This window comes from Lontra canadensis, unplaced genomic scaffold (assembly GCF_010015895.1).
Source record: "Lontra canadensis isolate GAN:19392208 unplaced genomic scaffold, GSC_riverotter_1.0 scaffold113, whole genome shotgun sequence".
NCBI classification, from domain to species: domain Eukaryota; kingdom Metazoa; phylum Chordata; class Mammalia; order Carnivora; family Mustelidae; genus Lontra; species Lontra canadensis.
Genome location: NW_022631107.1, coordinates 1,169,965 through 1,184,280, shown reverse-complemented (window position 1 = coordinate 1,184,280; position 14,316 = coordinate 1,169,965). Strand labels below are relative to the sequence as shown.

Genomic DNA, 14,316 nt, shown 5'->3' with positions numbered 1-14,316 from the left:
ATGGGGAATAGCTAAAGAGAGATGTAAGGTTAAGGAAGGGGATTTGGGTATTGTTTTGTTTTTTTTTTTAACCCTGGAAATATTAGGACTTACTAGCTTGTAGATGGATATGGTTCATTAAAAGGGGAAAGTTAGATACATAAGGGAGATTCGAGCAATTTTTCCAGCATTAACTTTAGATTGACAAGAAGTGATGGCAGCCACTGTATAAGTTTAGGGTTTGTCTTTAGATAAGAACATGGTTAGTTGATCCATGGTAATGTGTAGGAGAGCAGAATGTTTGCAAATAAATATAGATAGATTACTGATCTAATGAGAAAAGAGGTAGGGGATTTCTTTGAATTGCTTTAATTTTTTAATGAGTTTTCGAGGTCTTCAACTGACAGTATCTGAGAAAAGGAGAGAGGAATTGTACTAAGGGTGTACAAAGGAAAGAGAGCTTCAGAAAACCTTATATTTCAAGAAAAAAACCTGGCCTGCTTTACATATTTGTATTACCCACTTGGCTCTTGAAGTTATTATTTGGGTCCTGATTAAACTCTTTTCTCTGTTTTGGTGAATTGTTTCTCTCTAACCTCTCAGCTCCTTTTTCCGGGGGGGTGGAGGAGGGGAATAAAAAGTTTTTTCTTTGGACAAAGTTAGATATCTGTTTTATTCTAATAAAAAGATAAACAACAAAATATTTTTTGATGTTTTTTTTTATATTCACATATATCCAGTCACTAAGTTGTATTTATTTTTATTAATTGCAGTGTCAAAAATGAAAGAAAAGGACTGTTGATATTCCAGATTTCACTTTTTTCCATTTTTTACAAAAATATATCATAATTTTGTTTTTCTTCTTCATTTAGATGTTCTTAATAGTTGCTCCTCTTTCTGTCCTCTACAACTGGAGGGATGAATTGGACACCTGGGGATATTTCAGAGTCACTATTTTACATGGTAACAAAAAAGACAATGAACTGATTCGTGTAAAGCAAAGGAAATGTGAAATTGCTCTAACAACTTATGAAACACTACGTTTATGTCTGGAGGAACTTAACAGGTAATGGGAATAATGGAAATAAGTGCATTAATATTCTGTTTATACCCATTGTATTTATACCTTTATATAGTGATTTTTTAAAAAGTTCTAAATATTCCTTAGTATAATTTCATTCATTTCAGAATTACTGAAATACTTTATAATAACTTATTCTCTAAAAGGGAAAAACCTGTGGGGTGCCTGGGTGGTTCAGTCAAATAAGCATCCCACTCTTGAATTTGGCTCAGATCATGATCTCAGAGTCGTGGGATTGAGCCCCATGTCATGCTCTATGTGGGTGTGGAGCCTGCTTAATATTCTTTCTGTCTCTCTCCAGCCATCTCCCACCCTGTCTCAAAACAAAACAAAACAAAACAAAACCTGCATCAGATTTTATACAGTCTGTTCTATTTCCTTTATTCTATCTCCAAATAATGCATGTTAAAGAGGGGTAATACTGTCCTAAATTTTATGCATATGTTACCTCTAGACTAAGACAGCAATTTTCATGAATGATTTTAATTATGGGAATCTGTTGTGAATGTTGAGTGGCAAAAAATACATATACATATTGAGAATCAGGGTTCCAGGACTATAAGTACCCAAAAGAAATGAACTGGCTTATGTCCACCTGAGTCTTGAGATTTTAATGAGGCATCTAGAGCTGCAACTATAAAGCCATGTGAGTGTTATAATATGTAACAGAGGATGTTGTGGGAGCACATAAGGGACCTAACTTTGTTGCAGTGAGTAGAGTTGTCAGGGAGCTTCCCAGAGAAGATGACCTATGAGCTGAGTAAGAATTGAATTATGGTAAGAGTTGAAGAGTAGAAGGGTAATGCAGGAAGAAGGAGCAAAGAGCATTTGCAGAGGCCTTCAGCCCACAAACATCATGGCCCACTTTTGAATAAATGAAAGCAGTTCTGATGCTTTCTGTATCTCATGGCTGCAGCATACGTGTAAGAGGGAAGTGGCTGGGAGACAACAACTGTGTGGTAAGCAAGAACAGATTATAAAAGATATTGAAAGCTGTCTGGAAATTAGAGGTCTTTATTCTTAGTAGTAAAATGTCCTAGAGATGTTTCCAATGAATTACTAATAAAAATGGTCAGATTTGCATTTTGTAACCTATCTGCTGTGTGTGCAGACAGAGGAGAACCAAACTAAATGGATCAAGTTAATTTAGGAGGCTTATGATGAGCTAAATTGTGTCCCCTCCAAACGTGCATGTGCAAGTCCCAACCCCAAGGACATCAGAATGTAACTGTATTTGGAGATAATATTTTTAAAGAAGGTATTATGTTAAAATGAGGCCATTAAGGTAGCCTAGTCCAATCTCTCTGGGGTCCTTAGAAGAGAAACAGATACTAAGAATTTGAGTGCATAGAGGACGGGATACATAGGGACACAACAAGAAGGCAGCCATCTATAAGCCAAGGAGAGAGGCCTCAGAAGAAACCAAAGCTCCCAACACTTTTGTCTAGAGACTGGAATTGTTGTGTCTGGCACATCATAATATTTTTGTTCATCATAGTATTTTTGAGATTCATCCATGATATCGGATGCATCTGTGATTGTTCTTTTTTAATGCTGAGGTGTATTGCATTTTATGAATATATCACATTTTGTTACCCATTAATTTGAGGATACATATTTATATTTGGGTTTTCCAGTTTTTGGTTATTATAAGTAAAACTAAGGACTATTATTGTAGAAGCCTTTTTTAAAGCATACATTTTCATTTATCTTGGGTAGACATATTTGCATTTTCTGGGAGTAGAATTGTTGGGTTATATAAGTGTAGGTTTAACTTAGAAGAAACTGCCAAACCACTTTCCTGAGTAGTTGTACCATTCTATTCCAACTAGCAATCTATGGAACTTCAGTTGCTTCATATATTCACCAGCATTTGGCATTGTCAGTCTTTTAGTTTTTAGATAATTTAGTGTGTCTGTAATAGTACTTTGTTGTATAATTTGCATTTTTCTGAATGATGTCTACATGAAAAAATATTTATTCTACAGTTATTCTATAATCTATAAATATCAATAAAGTCAAGTTGGTTAGGAGTCGTTCTTAAGTGTTTTTTGTCTTTACTAATTTTCCGTGGTTTTATAATTTCTGAGAGAAAAGTGTTGTAATATTCAATTATGCTTATATATTTTTAAATTCTTTTGAGTTCTGTCAGCTTTTAGTTCATATATTTTGAAGCTCTTATTGGGTATACACACATTTAAGATTAATATTTTTTCTTATGATTAATCCTTTTATTTTAAAAAATGTTCCTTTTTACATCTTGAAGTTTTATCTGATATCAATGTAGATAATACAGTCTTCTTATACTTAATGAATGTTTATCATTTTCTGTCTTTCTATTTGAATATATTGGTTCTTTATATTTAAAGTGATCCATTGTGGTTAATGATAGCTCTTGCTTTTTTATCCATTCTGATAACCTCCCTTTTATTTGGAGTATTTAGTCCATTTACATTTTATATAATTATTAGTAAGGGGGGCTTCCATTTTTCTCAGCTCTAGAATTTGATTTCACCTCACTTAGAAGCTAATAGCCTGCTCATGTTTTATGGATGTGATCAGAAAGATAAGTGTAATCTGAGGTGTGGAGAAGTAGCATAGCTCACCAAAGCCTACATGACATGAAATTTAAACTTTGACTAATTAACTCCAGAACTTATGCTCTTATTTAATATTTTATATGACCCCCAAAAGATGTTCTGCACTTACATAAATGTCAGTGAGATATTCATTCATCATAACATCAATCATATTTTAATTTTTAATTGCCCTTTTAGACTGTGAGGACTTTGGTGTAGGATAATTTCTGTATTTCAGTGCTTATTATACTTCCAACACATAATACTTGTTGCATAAATATTTGTTAAGTAGTTATTTTCTGTGATTGTTACAAATATTAAATAAGAATTCTGAAGTGGCGTTTTCTGGGTATGTGTCCCAGATTTCTGTGTAAAATTGAAAAATTAAATGTTACAGTGTTTATTATATATAGCATTCTGTTATTTGTTCAAATGGCTTCATTTTGACAAATGTTCAAAATAATTTATATTTCATTTGAGTAAATATTAAGTAATCCTGTTTTAGAGTTGCTGAAGTCTGGTTTCTTCTTTTTTTTTTTTTTTTCTTTCTGAAACTTTTTATCCCCTTTCTCCCCCCTCACGATTTGGGATCTCTTCTGATTTGGTTAAAGCATATTTTCCTGGGGTTGTTGCCACCCTTTTAGTATTTTACTTGCTCCTTCATATACTCTTATCTGGACAAAATGACAAGGTGGAAAAATTCACCACAAAAAAAAGAACAAGAGGCAGTACCAAAGGCTAGGGACCTAATCAATACAGACATTGGTAATATGTCAGATCTAGAGTTCAGAATGACGATTCTCAAGGTTCTAGCTGGGCTCGAAAAAGGCATGGAAGATATTAGAGAAACCCTCTCGGGAGATATAAAAGCCCTTTCTGGAGAAATAAAAGAACTAACATCTAACCAAGTTGAAATAAAAAAAGCTATTAATGAGGTGCAATAAAAAATGGAGGCTCTCACTGCTAGGATAAATGAGGCAGAAGAAAGAATTAGCGATATAGAAGACCAAATGACAGAGAATAAAGAAGCTGAGCAAAAGAGGGACAAACAGCTACTGGACCACGAGGGGAGAATTTGAGAGATAAGTGACACCATAAGATGAAACAACATTAGAATAATTGGGATTCCAGAAGAAGAAGAAAGAGAGAGGGGAGCAGAAGGTATATTGGAGAGAATTATTAGAATTTCCCCAATATGGCAAAGGGAACAAGCATCAAAATCCAGGAGGTTCAGAGAACCCCCCTCAAAATCAATAAGAATAGGTCCATACCCCGTCACCTAATAGTAAAATTTTCGAGTCTTAGTGACAAAGACAAAATCCTGAAAGCAGCCCGGGAAAAGAATTCTGTAACATACAATGGTAAAAATATTAGATTGGCAGCAGACTTATCCACAGAGACCTGGCAGGCCAGAAAGAGCTGGCATGATATATTCAGAGCACTAAACGAGAAGAACATGCAGCCAAAAATATTATATCCAGCTAGGCTATCATTGAAAATAGAAGGAGAGATTAAAAGCTTCCAGGACAAACAAAAACTGAAAGAATTTGCAAACACCAAACCAGCTCTGCAGGAAATATTGAAAGGGGTCCTCTAAGCAAAGAGAGACCCTAAAAGTAATAGATCAGAAAGGAACAGAGACAATATACAATAACAGTCACCTTACAGGCAATACAATGGCACTAAATTCATATCTCTCAATAGTTACCCTGAATGTTAATGGGCTAAATGCCCCCAATCAAAAGACACAGGGTATCAGAATGGATAAGAAAACAAAACTCATCTATATGTTGCCTACAAGAAACTCATTTTAAACCTGAAGACCCCTCCAGATTTAAAGTGAGGGGGTGGAAAACAATGTACCATGCTAATGGACATCAGAAGAAAGCACGAGTGGCAATCCTTATATCAGATCAATTAGATTTTAAGCCAAAGACTGTAATAAGAGATGAGGAAGGACACTATATCATACTGAAAGGATCTGTACAACAAGAAGATCTAACAATTTTAAATATCTATGCCCCTAACGTGGGAGCAGCCAATTATATAAACCAATTAATAACAAAATCAAAGAAACACATCAACAATAATACAATAATAGTAGGGGACTTTAACACTCCTCTCACTGAAATGGACAGATCATCCAAGCAAAAGATCAACAAGGAAATAAAGGCCTTGAATGACACACTGGACCAGATGGACATCACAGATATATTCAGAACATTTCATCCCAAAGCAACAGAATACACATTCTTCTCTAGTGCACATGGAACATTCCCCAGAATAGATCACATCCTGGGTCCTAAATCAGGTCTCAACCGGTATCAAAAGATAGGGATCATTCCCTGCATATTTTCAGACCACAATGCTCTGAAGCTAGAACTTAATCACAAGAGGAAATTTGGAAAGAACCCAAATACATGGAGACTAAGCAGCATCCTTCTAAAGAATGAATGGGTCAACCAGGAAATTAAAGAAGAATTGAAAAAAATTCATGGAAACAAATGATAATGAAAACACAACAGTTCAAAATCTGTGGGACACAACAAAGGCAGTCCTGAGAAGAAAATATATAGCGGTACAAGCCTTTTTCAAGAAACAAGAAAGGTCTCAGGTACACAACCTAACCCTACACCTAAAGGAGCTGGAGAAAGAACAAGAAAGAAACCCTAAACCCAGCAGGAGAAGAGAAATCATAAAGATCAGAGCAGAAATCAATGAAATAGAAACCAAAAAAACAATAGAACAAATCAATGAAACTAGGAGCTGGTTCTTTAAAAGAATTAATAACATTGATAAACCCCTGGCCAGACTTATCAAAAAGAAAAGAGAAAGGACCCAAATAAATAAAATCATGAATGAAAGAGGAGAGATCACGACTAACACCAAAGAAATACAGACAATTATAAGAACACTATGAGCAACTCTACACCAACAAATTTGACAATCTGGAAGAAATGGATGCATTCCTAGAGACATAAAAACTAGCACAACTGAACCAGGAAGAAATCGAAAGCCTGAACAGACCCATAACCAGTAAGGAGATTGAAACAGTCATCAAAAATTTCCAAACAAACAAAAGCCCAGGGCCAGACGGCTTCCCGGGGGAATTCTACCAAACATTTAAAGAAGAACTAATTCCTATTCTCCTGAAACTGTTTCAAAAAATAGAAATGGAAGGAAAACTTCCACACTCATTTTATGAGGCCAGCATCACCTTGATCCCAAAACCAGACAAGGATCCCATCAAAAAAGAGAACTACAGACCAATATCCTTGATGAACACAGATGCAAAAATTCTCACCAAAATACTAGCCAATAGGATTCAACAGTACATTAAAAGGATTATTCACCACGACCAAGTGGGATTTATTCCAGGGCTGCAAGGTTGGTTCAACATCCGCAAATCAATCAATGTGATACAACACATTAATAAAAGAAAGAACAAGAACCGTATGATACTCTCAATAGATGCTGAAAAAGCATTTAACAAAGTACAGCATCCCTTCCTGATCAAAACTCTTCAAAGTGTAGGGATAGAGGGCACATACCTCAATATTATCAAAGCCATCTATGAAAAACCCACCGCAAATATCATTCTCACTGGTTTCTTTTTTTTGAAGTATAGTTGGCATACATGTTATATTAGTTTCAGGTGTACAACATAGTGATTCAACACGTTTATATATTATGCTATGCTCAAGTATTAAATACTTTTGTGAGAATAGCACTTTGTGATAGAATAGGATTAAACATTGATCATAGGTAATCCAGAGTAAACACACTATATGAGTGAGCTGTATCTCTTTTTATTATTATTATTATATTTTGCTTTACTTTTATTTTTATCAGTTATATATGTATATTATTTAAAGAGCCAAATATGAAAAAACTGCAATTTATTCTTTCTGCCACCTCTATAAACCCTTCTTCAGACACAACTAACTTCAATTCTTTTACTTATCTTCCTCCTTTTACCTCCATATCTCTAAAGAACATTTTTATACTATAACTTTTAATTTTAATTTAATTTAATTTTAATTTTAATTTTAGTTTTCAGCACACCTGCTGATTTCTTCTTAAGAAAATGAGGATTTTGCCCTCTTTTGCTTACTGTTTTATGGAGTAGGGACTACTATCTAGGAGATCCAATTGCTTCTTAGACTTGAACATTTACATAACTCCAATTTCCAGAGGCATCTGGTACCACCAATTCCTAGCTTTTTAAGACCTCAATAATATGAATCAGATTGCTTTATGGCTCTCTCCACTACTGACATAGGCTACTGCTCTCTCTGCTTTTGTAAGTCATCTTGTACATCTTCTTCCCAGGCACTAAAATTTTGTGGTCATTTTTTCCTTTTTCTTTGTTCTTTTGTTCTTTTTCAAACTTTATATTAAGAAATTATCAAACCTATAGAAAAATTGAAGTAACAGAATACGAACATCTATATACTTACCACCTATATTCACCAGTTGTGTGTGTGTGTGTGTGTGTGTGTGTATTCAAATGTTGGCAAAATATGTTAATACATGTGTTTCTAAGTCTATGTACAGTGGTGGTACTGAGTCATTTCAGGAAGTTGTATATAACATGACAATATTATCTCTAAATATTTTAGCATAGATTTCCTAAAACTAGTTATATTTTTTCTTGTACCACATTGTCATTGTCACGCCTAAGAAAATTAACAGCAATTTAAAATTCCTTACTGATCTTCAAAATATTATTAAAATCTAGTATTTCCAGGTGCCTATGTGGTTTAGTGGGTTAAAGCCTCTGCCTTCAGCTCAGGTCATGATCCCAGGATCCTGGGATCAAGCCCCACATTGGGCTCTCTGCTCCGTGGGGAGCCTGCTTCCTCCTCTCTCTGCCTGCCTCTCTGCCTACGTGCGATCTCTGTCTGTCAGATAAATAAATAAAATCTTAAAGTAAAATAAAATCCAGTATTTCCAAAGCAGGGTTTAATAAATGTTCAAATGATGGATTTGTTGATTAAGTCTATTTAGTCCCTTCTAATCTGGGACATTCCCCCAACTTCACTTTTTTATTATACAATATTTTGAGGGGATTAGGCCAGTTGTCTTTTAGGGTATCCCAAATATTAGCTTCATCTATTTACTTTCTCAAGGAATAGTGTATTCCTTTAGCATCTGTGTTTCTATAAGCTGATTTTGGTCAAGTCTTAATTAGATTCAGATTAAACATTTTTTTTAAAGATTTTATTTATTTATTTGACAGACAGAGATCACAAGTAGGCAGAGCAGCAGGCAGAGAGAGAGGGGGTAGCAGGCTCCCTGCTGAGCAGAGAGCCCAATGCGGGGCTCAATCCCAGGACCCTGAGATCATGACCTGAGCCGAAGGCAGAGGCTTCAACCCACTGAGCCACCCAGGCGCCCCAAGGTTAAACATTTTTGATAAGAATACTTCATAAGTGAGGCTGTGGGCTTCATGTTACATTACTTCAGGAGATATTAATGTCAGCTTGTTTCACTATTAATGGTGCCAAGTTTGTCCTACAGGCTAAAGAAATGGTCATCAGAGATTATAAAGTTATGTTTTTCCTTTTACAATTAGAAGTAATTTGTGTGGTGATACTTTGCCAGTATTTGAATATTCTGATCCTTCAGTCCTTTTGTTTAGTGGTATTAGCATACAAAAATTATTCTTGCTTCAATCAGTTATTTTATTGGGTTTTGCAAAATAATGTTTTCCTAAATTTATAATTTCTTCTACACTTATTAACTGGCAGTCTCCTTTAATAAGGAATTAACTATAATATCAACAAAAAAGCAAGGCAAATGCTTGATTCTTTGGCCAACTTTCAGACTAAGATATTGCTGTAATGGTCATCTGTAATAATACCAAAGTTTTCCTTCCATCTCCCCCTTTTTTGAGTGTCACTGTGGATTAATGGATTAATGAAGTAGATTTGACATACCATAGAATATACCCAGTCTAAGTATAGAATAATTTTTAGTAAATTTATATGGTTGCGATTATCACCACTGTCCAGTTTTAGAACATCTCTATCACCCCAAAACGTTTTTTGGTTCGAGTCAATCTGTGTTCCCATTTCCAGTTTCAAGCAATGCAATCTGTTTCCTGTCTCTGTAATAGATTTGCCTTTTCTGGAAATCTGATATAAATGGAATCACTCACTATGTAGTCTTCTGTGTTTGGTTTCCTTCACTTAACATCATAGGTCCATCATGTTGTAGCATGTTTCAATAGTTTGTTGCTTTTTATTGCTTAAGAGTACTATTATATGTATATACCTCATTTTGTTTATCTGTTCATCAGTGCATGGACATTTGGATTGTTTCCAATTTTTGGCTGTCATGAATAATGCTGCTGTGAACATTTATGTACAAGTCTTTGTGTGGATATAAATTTTCTGTCTTTTTTTTTTTTTTACACATACTTAGGAATGGAATTGCTGGGTGTTAGGAGATATTTAATTTTTTAAGAAACTGTCAAATTGTTTTAGAAAAGTAGCTGCACCAAAAAAAAAAAAAAAAAAAGAAAAGAAAAAAGTAACTACACTTTACCAAAAACAGTGTATGAGGTTTCATTTCTCCATATCCTTGTCAACACTTGATATTGTCAATCTTTTTTTGATTATAGCCATTCAAATGGGTTTTTAGCAGTATCTTATGATTTTAATTTGCATTTTTCTAATGACCAAAGAAGTTGAGAATCTTTTATGTACTTATATGTCCTTTGTATTTCTTCTTTGGTTAGCTATTAAAATATCTTGCTCATTTTTAAAATTGGATTGTTTTAACTTGTGTTGAGTTGTAATAATTTTATATATTATGTGTATAAACTCTTTACCAGATTATGATTTGCGAATATTTTCTCCCAGTCTGTAGCATGTCTTTCATTTTCCTGTGGTTTCTTGAGAAGAACAGAGGTTTTTAACTTTAATAAAGTCCAACTTATCAAAAATTTTTTGTTGGTGTAATATATAAGAAACTTATGCCTAACCCAGAATCCACAAGATTTTTTCCCTCTGTTTTATAAGTTTTAAAGTTTTGACTTTTGTTTTGACTTTGTTTTTTGACTTTGTACAAACTTTTGTACTTTGACTTGTACAAAGTTTTGACTTTGTGTTCTGTTTTGAGTTTATTTTTGTTTATAGTGTGAGGTTAGGATCTAAATTAATTTTTTTTCCTAGAATTTTGGGGGTTTTATTTATTCAGTGTTTTATATTGAGTTACAATAGTTATTCTTAATGATGCTCAAATTTTCCAATTAGTTTGGCTTTTGTGTCCTTTGGACATTCCCTCATTTGTCTATGGATACATCTGTGTTTTCTGGCTCTTCACTATTTCCTCTGCTGCATGTCTGAAATCAATCATTTCTCCATGGGGCTTTGTTTTGTTTTGTTTTAGTGGACTCACTACTATGGAAGCTCATTGCTACTGGGGTAACAATTGATTCTAAACATTCATTTTAGTGATGTTTAAATGACTTTTTCGTTCCACCATCATTAAACAGAATCTATGCCCTTTTGTCTCCCTACACATTTTATTTTTATGGGCTGTCCAAACCCACAACCGTTGCCCTAATGGAGAATCCTATGGAGTCATCACAGAGTGAATAGGGAAAAAACTCTACAGCTTTGGTAGAGAAGCTGCTCTCTAAAAATGATACAGAGTAAGAAAGAGAAATTTTCTCAACATTTCCCCACTTTTTTCTCACCTTGCAGTTTGGAATGGTCGGCTGTTATTGTAGATGAAGCTCACAGAATCAAGAATCCAAAGGCTCGAATAACAGAAGTTATGAAAGCTTTGAAATGTAATGTCCGCATTGGTCTCACTGGAACCATTCTTCAGAACAACATGAAAGAACTGTGGTGTGTTATGGACTGGTGAGTGAAAAGTAATTTGTCCATTTTGGAAAATTTTTCATATTTCTTTAACTTAATATTACCTTGTTTGCTAATTAATAGTTTCTAAAAAAATTGTGTTTGTTTATGGATGTGTTTATCCCAAACACAGTATACAGAGTAGAGTGTCCTATGAATGCCTATCTTTATATATTATTCTTTGTCCCTGAGGTAAATAGCTGAACTTATTTACCAATTCTGTCATCTTAAAGTTATTTTCTGAAATGTCATAAAGAAAAAACATTCTCTTTCCTTACATTTTGTTATTGTTATCACTCATGAACAAGTGACTTAGTATATTTCTTAGAAGCAAAAAGAAGTCATTGTGTGTCTTTTTAGATAATTTAATAAAGCTGTCATATTTTTTTAATTGTCTTTATAAAGGGCTGTGCCAGGACTTTTAGGTAGTAGGATCCACTTCAAGAAGCAGTTTTCTGACCCAGTAGAACATGGTCAGAGACACACAGCAACAAAAAGAGAACTAGCCACTGGCCGAAAGGCCATGCAAAGGCTTGCGCAAAAGATGTCTGGGTGGTTTCTCAGGCGTACCAAGGCTCTAATCAAGGATCAGTTGCCTAAGAAGGAAGACCGGGTGAGAATTGCATTTGTTTAAATTATTAACTTATCATCATTTAATTATTAATTTCTCATGTTTTATTTTTTTCTGAAAAAAAATTTAAGAGGAAATCTATCTCCTGTGGTATTTTACGAATATAGTTTTTTGCCTTTTACTCAGTGTGGAAAAAAATTATTATATGCAAATTCAGCCCCATCTAACAGGTTAGCTAACAGGTTTTTTGTTAGTATACATTAAATTCATTTCTCTTATTTTATAAGAATGCTTTTGGTATAATTCTTTCTCACTGAAGAAAGAAGAACTCTCTCCCTAATTTATTTTCTGTTCATATTTTGCCCTTCATATATTTTGACCAGTGAATTTTTTGAGACCTTAATAATAGCTATAGGACTGCAGTGATTAAAAACTTTTATGGGTTTGTTTCTTTTAGAATGTTATCTATAGTTATACAATTAACTTAATTTGAAGAATTTTAGGAAAGTTACAATTAAATTCTGTCAATTGTTTAAAAATATAGTGGTCCTCTTTTATAGTTTTTAATCTTGTGGTTCTTCTAACTCAGGTAATGGAATAAAGGTTCTATAAATTACTATGAACAAAGCTTAATTAATGTCCCAAATATGGGCAATACTATTAGAGACTCTCTAATCCAAGGGTATCCCATTTATTATTACTTTAAAAAGTAGATTTGAAAGGAAAATATACTGATATACAAGTTGGGGAAGTTGACTCTTTGATCTAAAGAAAATGTTACTATTTAATTAGAGTCCTTAATGAACACCCATTTTAAAAAATATTTTGTATAACTTTACATATATTATTTAGTTATCTGTCCAGTAGGAGCAATAACTATAAATATATGAAGAGAGAATTGTATTCAAAGTGTTTAGAACTTGGGCTCTGAAATGAAATAATGTAGACTTGAATCCTGGCTCCCCTACTTAGGAGTTTTGTGACCTTGAGCAATTTGCTAAGTCTCCCAAACCTTGGTTTCTTTACCTGTTAAATAAGAATAATGACGGGTGCCTGGGTGGCTCAGTGGGTTAAAGCCTCTGCCTTTGGCTGGTCATGATCTCAGGGTCCTGGCATCGAGCCCTGTATCGGGCTCTCTGCTCAGCAGGGAGCCTGCTTCCTTCCCCTCTCTCTCTCTGCCTGCCTCTCTGCCTACTTGTGATCTCTCTCTCTGTTAAATAAATAAATAAAATATTTTTTTAAAATGATGATAGCAGTGTCTGCCTTACGTGGTTGCTCTGAAGTGTGTGGCATGTGAGAATTGTTTAGTAAATGTTACTACATGTTTTAAGGTACTTAGGAATAAATTTAACCAAGGAGGTGAAAGACCTAAACACTGAAAACTGTGAAGATGAAAGAAATTGAAAAAGACACCAAAAAATGAAAGGATACCCATGTTCATGGATTGGAAGAATTAATATTGCTAAAATATCCATCTACCCAAAGCCATGTATAGATTCGGTGCAATCCCTGTCAAAATTCCTGTGGCATATTTTTACAGGAATAGAAAAAACTTTCCTAAAATGTGTATGGAAGCACAGTAGATCCCAAAAGAGACAGAGCAATCCTGAGAAAGGACAGCAAAGTTGGCAGGCATCACATTTCCTGATTTCACACTATGTTACAAAGCTATAATAATCAAAACAGTATGGTACTGGCATAAATACAGACACATAAATCAGCAGAGTAGAATAGAGAACCCAGAAACAAACCCACACATATACAGTCAACTAATATTTGACAAGGGAGCCAAGAATACTCAGTGAGTGAGACAGGAGGATACTCTTTTCAATAAGTGGTGGGAAAATTGGATATTCATATGCAAAAGAATGCAGTTGGACACCAGTCTTATACCACTTACAAAATTAACTGGAAATGCATTAAAGATTAAAACACAAGTCATAATCGTATAAAACTCCTAGAAGAAAACAAGGAAGGAGCTCCTTGACACTGGTCTTGGTCATGAGTTTTTGAATATGACATAAAAAGTATAAGCAACAAAACCAAAATTAAGAAGTGAGACTATGGAGCGCTCGGATGGTGCCGTTGGTTAAGTGTCCGACTCTTGGTTTCAGCTCAGGTCATGATCTCAGGGTCATGATACCGAGCTGAGCTGAACTGTGTCAGCCTCAGTGCTCAGTGTGGAGTCTGTTTAACACTCTTTATCTCTCTCCCTTTGCCCCTCACTATCCC

At 34.4% G+C, this 14,316-nt stretch overlaps 1 protein-coding gene across 4 annotated transcripts in view; it reads left to right on the top strand.

The window, feature by feature from the left end:
• The window catches only part of ERCC6L2 (ERCC excision repair 6 like 2), a 128,678-nt gene that overhangs the window by 40,790 nt on the left and 73,572 nt on the right, over positions 1-14,316 (top strand). For all 4 annotated transcript variants that reach the window (XR_004380637.1, XM_032840485.1, XM_032840484.1 and 1 more), the window contains 3 exons: positions 852-1,045; positions 11,355-11,516; positions 11,919-12,126. Coding sequence is in view for 3 of the 4 variants with exons in the window: in XM_032840485.1 (XP_032696376.1) it covers positions 852-1,045; positions 11,355-11,516; positions 11,919-12,126 (564 nt within the window). In the remaining variant the exon portion in view is untranslated. The remainder of the gene's footprint in view (positions 1-851; positions 1,046-11,354; positions 11,517-11,918; positions 12,127-14,316) is intronic.